We start from the raw sequence: 15,699 nt of genomic DNA on the forward strand, positions 1-15,699 counted from the left end.
TCCTTCTGGGTACGCCTCGGAGTTTGTTTGAACCTCTGTCCCCTTCCGTTTGGGGAAGAGGCCTGAGCAGCTCCGTCTGTGAATCCAGTAACCATCTTCCTCTGCAGTGTAATAGTAGTATATAGGTCATCAACATTCAGAGTGTCGCTCCCCCACCACCCGCTACAGTTTTTACGCATGAAGCATGAAGGACAAAATGAGCCGACGATGACCTTTCTCAGATTATGAGATGCACACATGCATCAATTTCTGCTATAAACACTACCCTCCTTGCTTATGTGTGCATCTCTCAGGGGGCAGTTTAAACTCATGTCTTGTACTAACTTCTCATTAATGTAATTAATAAATTAAATTCAAATTGCAGACAAACTGAGTGTGGAAATTGTGTTAAAAGAGGACTTAATAAAGCCTCTGACTCACTTTTAACGATTGACAGATTGGTATACGTTTTCTTTGCTTGCATTCACTGGAATATTTCAGTATTCCAAAAATAATTTGAACGATCAAAACAACTGGATGAAATTTTAAAACAGTTAGGTCAGGCAAAAGTTCCACCACAACATCAAATTAAGAGCTTCTCCATCTGGATACGAGGACAGCTGGAACATCAGGAACTAATGAGTTTTCCTTCCACATCCCCACGCTTTGTGCAAAATTCTTCTAATTTCATGCTAGCTGTGCTTACTGCTCACTTGTGCCTTCATCTGATCCATCTGAGTTTGATTTAATTGGATATTAGTGTTCATTTTTTATGGTGAGCAGGAGATCATAATGTGTATGCCGTGATCAAGCCACTGTAACACGACATGGATTAACATAAATCATCTCCACGATTTGCCGCTGTCGTTTTAAAAGATGGCAGCGCTTGTAACGCACACAGACACAGAGGTGGCTCACATTAACCCTTAACCCCAACAGAGGCGTGAGTGGATGTGTCATCCTGCACTGTGCGTGTTGCTCCAATTCCGTACTGACCAATGGTCGATTTAAAGTACCAGTCAGAATGCATCTATCTGTACAGCAGTTTCATGTGTTTTATCTTTTCAATTTCTACCTATACAGCAATGAATATAATTATACATTTTCTTATAAATGAACAAAATAGGTTTTAGGTCTGGTGTGATGGATAGTGGAAGCAACACAAGCTCTCTGTGCTGACAGCATTATTATTAATACGGTTTATCTTAGATAAGTTAATAAGCAAATCCACTCAGCCAGTAACTCCTGTTTAGCCTAATGATCAACACACAAGTAAGATCAATTGCCCATCACCTTAGGAATTCTAATTACCAAACCAGAGCTAAATGACCTGGCTGCATGGTGGTGCAGTTGTTGGTACTGTTGCCTCCCAGGAAAAAAAAAAAATGTCTTGGGTTCAAATCCTGGTCTGGGGTCTTTCTGAATGTCAAACTCAACACTACTTTCACAGCTCAAGCATGCAATTTTGATTAACTGATCTCTATGTATTGGTTTGTTTATTTGTATGTTTTTAGACCTGATCAATTAAAACATACAGTATATTAGTCAAGTATATCTAAAATACAGGTAAACCCCAAAAAATAAATATGGGGTTTAAAATATATTTTTGATCACTCCTTTCAGAAAGGATTGTATTGTATCGATTCATTACACATAGAGTTAAATATGTCATGCCTTTAGTTTTTAAATTTTGATGATTATGGCTCACATATATTGAAAACCCCAAATTCGGTGTCCTAGAAAATTTGATTATTGTGGAAAGAGTTAAATATTGGAGACCTTTGGCATCACACCCTAATGAGCTAATTATCCAAAAGCACCTGCAAAGGTTTCCTAAGGCTCTAAATGGTCTCTGTGGCTATGTTAACACTGCAGGTCATGTTGCTCAATTCCGATTTTATGCTGAAGTCAGATTTTTTTTAAATTTTTTTTTTTTTTTGAGGTGGCCCTTCATACTACTATTAAATGCGACTGTCATCGTACTGCTCTCTCAGCGGTTCAAGACCGCAAAGTAACCCGCATGCGCAGAAATCCGAAGGAGACGTCGCAGTTTAGCGCTCGGTTTGCGGAAGTAATGGTGATGGGACAGTTCTTGTTTCTAGAAGTGTTCAATAAAGTTTAGTTAAAAAAAAATAATTGAAAGAAAAAAAAAACATGGATACTAGCTGGCATCTCTCCTTGTTCTTATTAGAAAGCTGTTGAGTGAGAGCAGACAATGTTACCATATTTTTTGGACTAAAGGCGCTCTTAAAAATCCTTAATTTTTCTCAAAAACTGAAGGTGCGTTTTATAATCCGGTGCGCTTTATATATGATTGCTGATGTGCTCGCTGACCAATTTTATGTGGTACAGTGCGCTCAGAAATCTGTGAAAATGTGTAAGTACGACTTTGGTAAGCAATGAAGCCGCTCTGCTCAATGGATATTTGGAGCATTACGGTACACTGTCACTACCTGATCAGACCCCTGAGCTGTCTATAAGACTGCCTGACTGTAATGTTGAAGTTAGAAGTGCTTTCATGTAAAGGCCCCCACATACTCGGGTGTAGGTCACTCTGCAGATGTCCGCACGTACTCGAAGCATACTTAAGGCGGACTCTGCACAGACTTCGCCCACACAGGTACATGCAGAGATCAGTTTTTACAAGTCTGTATGCGGTTGTCACACTATAATCTTCACGGCAACAAGAAGTCTTTACATCAAACTGTTTTATATGTGACACCGAGCTTGATACACCGAGCTGCTCCAACTAGGCGGTCAGAAGGACACGCGTCATCACAGTCCCTCTCTGTTCTCACTGACAGGTGTCTGCTGGAAAAGAAACGGCTCTAGGTGCTCAGCTAGCTAATCACACGTTTTATCATCCGTTCCACCACTTCGTCCCACTGGCAGAAAGTGTGGGAATTATAGGAATTTGCCACAAGAGATGTAGGCAACAGTACGCTCGACTAGGAAGGGTAAAACGTCCACGGAGAGTCAGCGTGGAGTCTGTGCAGCTCACAGTGTGGTCTGAGTACGTCCGTTCATACTGCGGACACCTTGTAAAAAATCCAACACGTATCCAAATTAGTACCATATTTGTAATTTTGATTTTTTTTGGGGGGTGAAAAGATCGGAATTAGGCCATTCGCACTGCCGTGAAAAAGACTATATATGGATATGGATATATATGGACGAAAAGATCCAATTTTGGTCGCATTTCCCTGCAGTGTGATCGTAGCCTTAGTGAGTCAGTAGGAGAAGGCTGCCGACTTGACAGATGTCCAGAAGACAGACAGTCACTGACATCCTCTGCAAAGCAGAAAAAGGTCATTGCTAAAGAAGCTGGTTGTTTACAGAGTGATGTATCCAAGAATATTTAGAAAGTTAAATGGAAAGAAAGGGTGTGGTAGGAAAAGTTGCACAAGCAACCGAGTTAAGAGGATTGCTGCCGTTTTATCAACGATATTATCTGACCATAAAGAACAGCCCTCTGACCGGCGAAAACAAGGCAGAAACACAGCAGCAAAAGCACCTCCTATCAACTGTCAAGCACAGAAGGGTTGAGTGGTGTTGATTAGGGCTTAATTTAGCAGCCTTAGGCCCTAGACACCTTGCAGACATTGAGGCAACCATGAACTCAATTATATCAAAGCATTTTAGAGTCAGGTGTGATACAGGGTTTCCGTGGGGCATTAAAAGTCATTAAATGACGTTTTTTTTAATTAAGGCCTTAATTGACATTAAAAGTCATTAAATGTGATTATCGGTGGCATTAAAAATGCCTTATTTTTTTTCTAAAAAAATACGGTCATAAAAACAGTTTCGTCAGATATATTATCAGATATAACTGATTCCGCGTGTTTGCGCGGAACTGCTTCCAGTTGATCGTAAAGCCGTATGTTTTGACAATGTTCGGAAAAGCAGCTCGAGGCGGAGAAAGAGCTAGAGAATGGGAAAATGCAAATTTCAACAAAAGTGGATGGAAAACGAGGAATTCGGGACATGGCTGCAGCCTGTAGACGGTAAAGATGACGAAGGATTTTGCCTTCTGTGTTTGTAGTGTAGTCCAGGGTATACGCGGGTATACATCGTAACATCTAATAAAATGACTTGAGTAAAGACTCAACAGTTTAGAACAACAACAATAATAATAATAAGCTGTTTAAATCCTTAAAAACAAACAGAAGTTCTTTAAACTGAACTCTAAGATAAATAGGCAACCAGTGAAGGGAGGCCAGGATCGGTAATGTGCTTTATTTTATGTTTTTCCATTAAAAGGTGTGCAGCAGCATTTGAACCAGCTGCAGACATTTGAGTGTGGACTCACCGATTCAGAGATAAAGAGAATTACACTAATCCAGCCATGATGAAATGCGGCCTTAGAGTAGTGTTTCCATATTTTTGCCTTAAAAGAATACGTTTTACCTTTGCTTCGTTCCTTACATGATAAAAATGACTTAACTGAGGTCCCTTTTTAAAATCGAGGGGCTAAACATTAATTGTCAGGGTGTCTAAATCAACAGGATCAACAGTTCTTTGGGTGTTTCAACTGGTATATTTGACAATTCATGATTTGCAAAGACAAAGAGATTTGAGTTTTGATGTTCTCCTCATCATTAACTTTATCTTTTTCTATAGATTCTCTTTCTCATTCAATTCAGGACTTTAGGACAGTATTTAAACGGTGTACTTTCTTTTTACCTCGCAAACAAATGAAAAGGGAGGTAGACTGAATTTGGTTGCATCTTTAAAGACAAACATGTCCTGAAAGTACAACACTAATGGGGGTAAATTGGAGCCTGGGGCAATAAGTAAAGAATCTGATTGTTGTTAAACCTGACTGGTCTACCTGGACTCTTAACATGCTCCGGAGTAGTTCAGTTTTGGGGGTTTGGATTAAATTGTTGAAGAATTGCCACAAATAGAAGTTTCTAATTCTGTCAGACATACAGTTAATGTCAAATCTTTAGTTTAAAGTTCTCAACTATTATCAAAATGAATGAGTCCACCTTTTTATTCGAAGTCAGTCAGTTTATCAAGATTATGCACTGACAAAATAGCATTTTATTCATCAGATTCAAGAAGCCTTTATTTAAGGAACCTTATAAGATGTTAGTCAATAAAACATTTGGTCTGTTCACATGTTCTAATTATTTCCAGATTGAGGCCCTTCTAGAACTTCTTATGTTTGGTTAAATTCATTATTTGCCATATGTATATAGGATATGAGGTAATACTCAGTAAACACACTTTTTATTTGATGTCAAAAAACATGTTCTACTTTATTGGTCAATCTTGGTGAAAAATAAATGTCCTCAGAATGGAGTTAAAAGTTTAAGTGCATTCTGCGGAGCTTTCACGACCTCAGCAGCAAATCTGTTTCAGCGAGCATCAACAGCGGTTTCCTGCAGTGTTCTTCATTCTATTAATGCGCCCTTGCTGTTCTTATGATTGAAATGTTTATAACGCTGTTTGGGTGAATGCAATATCTTTATGTGAAAACACACAGAGGCTGAAGCAAAAAAACCTGAGCACCTGAAGACACAACTACTACTTCCCCATGAAGTGGAACATGATTATTTGTTTGATTTTATAGATTCATTACACACAGAGTAATGTCTTTGGAGTATTTTTACATGTAAAATTTTAGGGATTATAGTTTCCAGCTGAGATAAAAATCAGTCTCTCATGAAACTTGTGTGTGTGTATATATATACATATATATCTATATATATATATATCTATATATATATATATCTATATATATCTATATATATCTATATACATCTATATATATCTATATATATATATATATATATCTATATATATCTATATATATATATATAGTATATATATATCTATATATATATATATATATATTATATATATCTATATATATATATATATGTGTATATATATGTATATATATATATATATATATATAGATATATCTATATCTATATCTATATAGATATAGATATAGATATATATATGACCAATAAAAGAAGGATTTTAAAAATAGAAATGTTATGTTATGGCATGCACAACGATGGGCATAACTGCAGACTGTGATACCCTTCACAGTCAATATTAAGTGCACATACTGTGCAGTGGCATATAGAAACATCCTTTTTCAGTTGGCCCACATTTTTGTGTCAAAAGTCCTTTTTTAACCAACCAATGTCATATTCTAATTTTCAAAAAAGTCTAAATTATGAGTTTTCATTAGCTGTAAACCATAATCATCAATAACAGAAATTTACACCTAAAATATATTATTATGTGTATAATATATCTGTATAAAAATTGTTTCTCTTCCTAGATTCATTTCTGAAATAAATATTTTCTTTTCATTTGTTTAGATCCATGTAGCTCAGAATCAGTGTGTTACATAAACTTTAGTTTTTTTGTTTTCCTTTGTCTCTAAGATACACACCGAAAAACTAATTTGTCAACTGACTGTGGTTTTGATCCTGACTTCCAGTTCTGTCCACATGGAGGAGTCCTCGGTGATGCAGGGTGCCCAAGGAATGCTGGTCCAGAACTGGCCCACTGTCTCCAGTGCTGCAGGTGAGCGGTAATGGATGCTTAGTAAAACAGGACTTGAGATGAGGTCATCTTTGCTGCCAATTTGGAAGAAATGTGGTGAACAATATTAACTTTGGAGAAGGGCTAATACTTTTCAATAGTCTAAATTCAAAGAGGCATTCAGGTGAACACATTGTAATTGTAAAATAGTGTAATCTTTCCTTTAGAAGAATACAAAACACACACACACATATATATATATATATACATATATATATATATATATATATATATATATATATATATATATATATATTCTTGCAGATTTAGCTGTTACACATCCAAGACGAGTCACTATGGTGGTAAAATGGTTTAAAAAGAAACTGCAAATAGAACTGAATCAGGATCATGTATAGGATCAGGGTGCATTAATTTCTAATATTTATATCCTATATTTTGTGTAATTGTTTTTTTGTCATTGAACTTAGAATTTGTGTTTAAATCCCAGCTCAATATTTGATCTTGAAGCTATACTACCAGCTCAATCAGGCACTATACACAGACGGGGGAGCTGCAGCAGTTATTTTAATCTAACTCTGAGCATTTATATGGATGAGTGAACTCTCCAAAATGTCAGTCTCCCTCTTTAATAACCTTTATCTGGGGCACTACTAGCAGGAATAAAACAGTAGCTTCATGAAACTTGTAACACAAATAATGTAACATCCTTATACGTGGTTATTGCTCAGCTGTGTAGTTGCTTTAATTTAGGATATTAAACTTTGCTTTGATTTAGTGTGGATTAAGCAGAATTATTGATTTGATGTCGGTATCATCTTGAATTTCAAGCTGATGTAGATTGCTCATGCAGAACGAGAGCTTAACAATAGTACGCTACATTAAAGGAGCCTGGAGTATGGTGAGCCGAGGCCTTGAGAAGGCAGCTGTTTTCAATAAGAAATACCTACCCGAGTAGGTGACAACGTGGAAAATATGTAGCAGCTTTTAAGGGTAGTTTAAGATTTTTGAAGTAAGGTTATGCTACTTTTTTTAATTGTGTTAATATCTTACAGTCCAATGAAAAAAGTATTTGTCCCCCTACAGACTTCTTCTGTTTTTTGCTTTCTGGTAATTATGCTTAATATCATCAAACTAATTTTAATATCCACAAAGATAACTACTACCTGAAGAAAATCAAGATGAAGTTTTCAAACGGTAATATCATTTGTTAAAACCTTTTCCAAAGCGAACCCGGCCCTATGTGGAAAACCAAATGCTTGGTCAATACTTCTAAATGTAAAGGTAATTAAAAATTGCTAGCTTTAGGATGCATTTAGTTCTGCAATATGTGCATAACATATCCAGAAAGAAAGAAAGTAATGGTGTGTAAAATATTTTGCTATAGCTAAAGGAAGTCTCTGTTTGCCAATAGGTTGCAAACGACTTGCTTTTTCATCATTATGACGCCATTTGTTATAAAAATCAAATGTCCAATTGAAGAAAATGTATTAAACCTAAACCTAAAAGAACTGTTGGTTAATTAATAAAAGCTGTTGCTCTTTAATTTTCCTATAGTATAATATAAAAACAAGCTATTATTTCAAAGAGATGTGTAACTTTTGTGGGTCTAAACCAAATTTGTTTAGCTGGACCACGGGCAATAAAGGCTCTGCGGGTTGTAAAGGTTGCTGACCCCTGAGCTAGCCATACCAAGACCTTATTACAGTCTGACTCATAGAATCAAGAAATGTTTTGTATAGAACTCCAATCTAAACATTTAAGAAAAGACGAGAAACACAGTCACAATTGCCAACAAAGTATTTAGAAGTGGAATTGTTTTCGGAAAATGTGCACTATCAAACATGGAAGTGGTGGTTTAATGGTCTGTGGCTGTTTTGGCTGCCAACCCTAACCTGGACCATGTGCTATAATTGACCAAATCATTAATTTTGCTTTCTACAAGAAAAATCACGAAAAAGAATATTCTGCCATTAGTTTGTGATCTTAGATTCAAGAGGCTCTTGGTTATGGAGCAGCAAAATTATTCAAACTACACCAGCGAGTCCACCTCTGGAAGGTCAAACGAAACGAAGGAAGGTTTTTGGAGCCGCCAATGTACCTGAATTAAAACAATTCTACAAAGTAAAGTGGCACAGATTCCTCCACAGTTAGGTCAAACACTGTCAGTTATCTGAAATGTTTGAAATCATCTGCCAGAGGCGACAGAATATTTTATCTCTTGGGGGCCGCTAGTTTTTATTGGTTCCATGTTGGTTTGGATAGCTCTTTCCCCCCAAAAGTCATTATTTGAAAATAGTGTTTTGTATTTACTTTGGCTATCTTTTACTTATATTAAAACTAATTTGGTAAACTGAAACATGTAATGTGACAAAAAAGCAAAAACAGAAGTAGTCTGTCCCTTTTCACTGCACAACTGCAACTGATAACCCTCTTGGCATCTTCATTTCATATAAAACTAGATTAGTGGGTCCCAGAGGCTGAAGCTAACAGCTAGTCCAAGAGTTTATGCTCACACCCTCCTTTGGACCTTCTAACCATTGTCACGTCTGCATTGAATGGTTATTTTCACAGCAACCAACTATTATTTGCATGGGAGACATAAACGTGAGGTGGTGTGCCACCTTTGGTCATCCTGTGTGAAACAGATAATGAGGTTTGAGCATGTGAGATGTTTGAAGTCAGAGTAACTGTGTGACATAAGAGTAAAATGGTGTAAAAAAAAAAACATTGCTTTGGCTTAAATGAACAATTATACAGATTTTTACTCTGTCTTACTTTTCACTTTAGTAGTTACCCCAGCCTGGAAGCAATTTAAATGTAATTTTGTCATTACTTATTTCACACGGGAAGCTCATCGGTTTTGCAACTCTTCCTGATTTCCGTGTGAATAACTGTCCAATGCAAATGTTTGAGGGTTCATACTGTACCATTTTATTTCTCGAGCACTTTAAAAACAACATAGAAGCTGACCAAAGTGCTGCACGAAAAACAAATACATAAAAATATATATACATAAAACACACTACAACGTAAATGACAGATAAAATAGCATTTGCATGAACGTCTTTGAAAATTTTAACATTGGAGATATTTAAAGACCTTTTAGTCTTAACCCCTACCAGACTTGCTGTTAGCATCAGTCTTGGGGTTTATACTAAATGAAGATGCTAAAGGTTACCTACTGCAGGTAAGATATTAACCGCTCATGACTTAATAACTTCACTTCAAAAATCCCTAACTATGGGTCACTGTGTGACGAACTGGATAGAGCAGGAGCCCCTTGATTTTGAGCCTAACAGTTCGAAATCAAGCTCTGTGTGTTTGATTTCCACCCTGGGTGGTTTGTTGCATGTCTTCCTCTTCTCTTTCTGACCCTTTTTTTTCTGTCTACTAAACTGTCAGAAAAAAGCCACAGAAAGGCCAAACTATTTTTTTAAGGGCAAAGAGACCTGGCCTCAGCATTGACCTGTGTTGCGTCATTTGCGGAATCTTCTGCCTCGGAGCTAATGACTAAGACCATCTGGTACTACTACAAGATGTCAAAAGTGGCAAAAAATGACCAGAAAACTTTTGTGAGTTATTGTGACGCTGTGAAGCGCTTCCCTTCCTTCAGCCAAGCTTCCATTCATTGATTTTCTGTCATGCTGCAGGAACCTGGCAGGCTTGAAGACTTTGAGGTGAAGGGTAGCATGACAGCCAGTGACAGAAAGTCTTTATCTTTCTGGTTGTGCCTGTGCTTATTCGGATGTTTTCCGTTTTTTTTAAACAGAAAGAAAAATGCCTACAAATAGAGCTTAAAATCTGTAGATCAGATGAACAGGTCCCTACATAATCATGTCAAGCTTTGAATATTGTTTGCTTTTTTGTGGTGGCTCATTGACACGTTTTAATGTCTTCAGTGGCACAATGTCACATCAGCAGTTAATCTATTTTTTTTGATGATTAACTTGTCCAACATGCTGTTGTGCTTATAAGTGCAGTATCCTCCAACTCACATTTTACAAAAGCGATGCATGGCACAGAGGAAGAAGACATTTGTCTCATGCCAGAGAGGAACGCCCGCTCGTATGAGGTGTATCTGGGGATAGAAATAGAGATCCATTAAAGCAGTTTTGGAGAGAAACACCAAAGGAGGCATATGGACAAAAAAATGCTAGGTGCGGGGGGGGATGGAGGAAGAGAAAGGTTAAGAGGATTGTCAGGTTCCCGCAGTGGTGTTGTTGCTAGGTAACGGCATGTGACTTGTTGCCTGGCAACACTGTCTAACTGAGAGATTGCTGCAGCAGCCGCACCCACCATCAGCGGGGAGCGGGTGAAGGCAGTTTCCATCGCAACCGGCTGTATCTCCGAACGGACTGTTTGCAGACAGGAGTGGGAGTAGAAGGAGGAAGAAAACCCAGCTAGTGGGGATATTAGGCAGAAAGAATGGGAAGTTGAGATGATTCACTATACAAACAGTGGGGCTTATTTACGTCTGTCTTGCGGGGGATCTGTCTTGCGTTTGCGTTTCGTACATGAGCTCTTGAGGGATTCACTTGAGATGGAGCTGTGACAAGACCTAAAATAAGCTAGCCCATTTTCGCTTAAATGTAGGACATCAAGTTAGGCGAAAAGAGACTTCAGACGCTCAGACATCCTCCTCAGGTGTCATGGCAACGTCCTCACAAGGAGCTGTGCTGACCTGCTTACCAGCAGTTACACAATAATCCAGTTCAGCTCCTCATATGCTGAAATAGGCTTATGTTGGAAAATGTTCGAGACGTGTCAGAGAAGCGGCAGCACGGAAGCGCAAATCGCTTCATAATTGTGCCCATGTGGGGGCATGACCTGCTCATACACACACACATGCACACACAGTAGAGTTTCTGTGATTTTTATCAATATCTTAATTAACAATGTCCGGAATCAGGATATATCACAGCAGCCCAAGAAGCTGTGGGGTATCCCAAGGTACTGTAGCAATACTCGATTAGCGCTGCAGTGCTGTGTAAGTCTCTTAAGCCACCCCTCAATTTCTGACACTATACACTTCCAAGGAACCACAATTTCTTGAAATCTTCTATAGTGTTCCGGATGCAATGGTTAATCTGGCTTTCTCAAAGTATTTAAAGGATATCCTTTAAATACTTTTGTAGCTTTGATGTCCAGTCACATATCTGGGCCTTTTCTTTTTTTTTTTTTTCATTTTTGTATCTATTTGTTTATTTATTCAATATTTTTACTCTGAGCTTTTACTTTTTGGGGCCTAAAAAGGACCACCCACATCAATAGATTATCCAGCGCTGTGCAGGCACATAGCAATCAAGTCCAGTTCTAAATGGCATTTCTGGCTACAGTGTTGATAGATAAAAATTCTACACAGAAGAACGCCATCTGGTTATTATCTGTCACGGCATAGCCTCTGGAGAGTTTGTTTGGTAATAGCCTTATTTTTCAGTTTAATGGTGATCCCTTTCACACTGCCAATGCAGCAAATTCTTACCTCCGCGATAATAAACAGTCCCCTAAAGATTAGTCTATGGATTAGCCTCGCCTGAGACCTAAATGTGGGGAATTAGGCAAAACCAGCATAAAACGGAGAGCTTTGGAAATTCTGAATGCCAAACCAAGGCTTGTTCACAATATCGTTGCCTTGGTTTTATTTTCCTTGCTTCTATCTCAACTGGTCATGCAGGACCTGTCACGTGTATTAGCAAAAATCCTTAAATTAAGCAAATCCACTTTTGCACCAGCGTAATCATGCATTACTTATTTATTTGTACAAAACTCAACCTTTTCTTTGTGTTCAGTCAAGAGGTAAACAAATCCATCAGTCAGAGGTTTTTTTTTTTAATGAAGTCACCTTTCCTTTTGAGCTGAATGAATGTGAGGGAATCATTTTTAGCGTGCTTTTAAATTGATTAGAGCTTCTAGAAACTTCAAATTAGTAATCCACAATGTTTAGTTTCTCTGGATTATGAATGTGACACACCATAGAAGCTAATTAGTTTTAGCCAGTGGCTACACAGAGTGAACAGGGTGGTTAGGAAGGTAAAAAAAAAAAAAAAAGTGGGATCTTGGGAGCAACAAATCTCCATAACAGTCCTCAGAGGCAATTTAAATGCCATACAATTGTTTGATAGGGATGAAAGGAAAGTATTTCTAACCCGCCATCACAAATGTAAATGTAGAGTTTAGTAAACTTTGCATTTACCCAGCACTGTGTGCTTTGGTTAAATGAGACAAAGGCAGATCTTTTGACAACAAACATTTCAATGAAATTAAGCATTTATGTTTATAAATGTTAGTTAACCATGTCCTGTACCTATGGAGCCATTGCTTATCCTGCACTTGCTGCTATTGCACTTCTGGTTAGACCTAAACTGCATTTCGTTGCCTTGTACCTGTACCTGTGTAATAACAATAAAGTTGAATCTAATCTAATCTAATCTAATCTAAATTGTACAAACAAATGCACAACAAATGTACAATCAAAACCCAAACACAAAGGTTTTCCATTGTGTTTATGTTTTTGCCACTTTCTTGTTGCTTATTAGTCTCTACAGGTCTTGCAATATTCTGTTGTTAATTTCTTAATTTTTTTCTTGGTACATATGGATTTTATTTATCTTAGGTGCCTGGTTATCTTTTCCCCTTGATTGATATTCTTTTTGCCTCATCACAGCTCCATTTGTGTTAATTACTCTCCTTCCCTCAGCCTCCCTGCTTGCTGTCCACCTCTGCTCCTCCCATTAGACTTCTTGTGACGTTGTCCATGTTTCTCGCCCTGTTTACATTGTGCTTCCCTGTAATTTGTTATTTAATAAATTTATCCATATTCATCAAACGTTCCTGTCAACACCTGTCACAACATTGAGATTTGATGAGAATAATTGGATCAATTATATTATGAGTCCAGCTGACCAGACCCATGATTTACAATTTGGAAGATATGTAAAAAAGAGGCTCTAAAAAGATTGATAGAAGCAGAACAGGGCAGATACTTGGGAGGGAGAGGGGAAAGGAGAGGAGAAGAAAAGTGTTCGCCTTTACCAAGAGCAGGAAAGAAAAGAGCTGTATAGCGGAAAATTTTTGCAGTTTTGAAAGCCTAACTTTTAAAACTGAAGATGTTGATATAGTTAACCGGCCCAAGTCTACGCATAATTAATAAATTCCAGTGGGATTTAGTTGAGTGCGCAGCTTGCTTGCCTCATGATATACTTTACAGATCTTAATCTGCTGATATTTAGTTTATTTTAAGAATGTTTATGAGCCTTCACAGGAGAAGTAATCTGTTTTTGCTAAGCACTGATGTAATTTAAATAGGACTTCCAAATAACACAGTGTTTTACTGGGTTTAATACCCAGATTAAGTACAGCCAGACATACCATACTCTCAAATTCCATAATCCTCAGAAACAGACATCATTACGGCATTACAGCAATGAGTCTGCTTATGCTGACATGAGACATGATATGGGTAATCATTAAATTAGCTCAATTAGACAGATTAGTTAATGTTATTTTTTATTTTTTTTTAGGTAAAGGGGACCTGCCAAAAAAAAAAAAGACAAAATATAATGTAAAAAATAGGCAACTAAATATAAATTATCTTTTTCTTTGGTGCACTTGGTATTTATATGCAAACCACATGATGCCTTAAAATATCAATCGTTTGCTGTTTTTCTTCCTCATGGTGCAGTCACAGTGCATTGCTATGTTGCAACATCATACAATGGCTCTCCCTCTCCTTTAACCTGGAAGCATCAGTTGCCTCCATCATTGCATTTTAGGGGCTGATATAATCAATTTGCAGTGAGTTGTGGCTGAACAACTTGCCACAGGTCTCTCTGTGATGTGCCCAGCTATTAATTGAATGGTTAAATGTGGCAGTTATGCGGGGCTATCTATTGACTTGTGCAATCGTGTCCATATCATCCGGTCATGTTGTAGTCAGTACATGTTATTATTCCTGCTGATGATCTTGCTGTGGGGATTTAATGTGAGAACATGCACACGGATGTAGCAGATTTTTAAAAATAGCTTTTGTCCTGAAGGAACGGTGGTTAAAACAATTTCAGCACTCCAGCAATGTCATAAATAGCCTACAAAAGAATGGGGAGGGAAAAAAAAAGCAAATAAATGAAGCTTTTTGCAAGGGCTTGTGTTTGATCTAAATAAAATCCAGACTGAAAGTAGGTCAGCGCAGAGGGAACTGGTGTGGGCCTGAGAGCACCGTGTCTGCAAAACCCGCCCACCCCCATCCTTCCAACTGCCTCACTCTCTTGCTTTCTCTTTCTTTTCATCTCATCCAACACCCCCTTTCCATTTCACTCTGAAATATCTGACCTTTCGAACCTACCAGGTATATTTTATTGGTTGTTTTTAATATCCTTCCTTCAAAATAGGATTTTTTTTTTTCTTGGCTTGCCAGCTGGGTTCATTTCTTTTGCACAGCCATGCTTTTGCATTAGAGCCTGAATCCATGTCTCTGGCCTCCTACGTAGTGGGATTATGTGGCTGGCATCCTCTAAATACAAAAACCAATCACACTGACACGTTAAACAGCTCTTAGGGTTATTACCTCGCACCACCTTGCTTTCAGTCATCTAGGCCAAATCGTTGTCCTATAAATATCCACTCACTCTGACGTTTAAAGAAACCATATAGTCCAAGTAAAAAAAAAAGATGAATTAAATAAGAATGTATTAATATTTCCCTCCCATATATTTTGGGGAAAAATACATTTAAAGCAGTTTTATTGCTCTTTGAATTCTAAGGTGGTCATAATGCCAAAAGACATTAAAATCCTTCTTTTGGTGTTGTTGCAATAAGAAAATAAAGTTTCAGAAATCAGAAACATGTGAATCTACTGTATATTCAGCTAAAAGTGATCTTGTTCATGTGGTTATTTGTTTTTCAAAGAGAGTGAAAAAATGCAGTTGCCAAACATACCGCAGCTCACAGCTAATGATCAACCAGTGTTTATAATGTTTGTTTTTGTGTTGTCCGTCACTGTGCTGCTGTCTTTTATTATATATATATATGTATTAAGTACCAAGATTTAAAAAAATGTGGTGGAATGTTCTTAAATGTTTATATATAAGCAAATTCTGAATATCAGCTATATAGGAAATCTTAGTGGACTCAGCTATCAGAGCAGGGTAACTAAAGAGGGACTTTCTTTCAAAATAAGCATCTGAAACATAA

The 15,699-nt window shown here is 37.5% G+C and overlaps 1 protein-coding gene across 1 annotated transcript in view; it reads left to right on the top strand.

Moving 5' to 3' along the window:
• The window catches only part of LOC105927756 (protocadherin alpha-C2-like), a 31,143-nt gene that overhangs the window by 8,519 nt on the left and 6,925 nt on the right, over nt 1–15,699 (top strand). The window contains exon 3 of the mRNA XM_036143348.1: nt 6,446–6,531. Within this exon, the coding sequence (XP_035999241.1) occupies nt 6,446–6,531 (86 nt within the window). The remainder of the gene's footprint in view (nt 1–6,445; nt 6,532–15,699) is intronic.

The sequence above is a fragment of the Fundulus heteroclitus genome, chromosome 11 (genome assembly GCF_011125445.2).
Source record: "Fundulus heteroclitus isolate FHET01 chromosome 11, MU-UCD_Fhet_4.1, whole genome shotgun sequence".
NCBI classification, from domain to species: Eukaryota; Metazoa; Chordata; class Actinopteri; order Cyprinodontiformes; family Fundulidae; genus Fundulus; species Fundulus heteroclitus.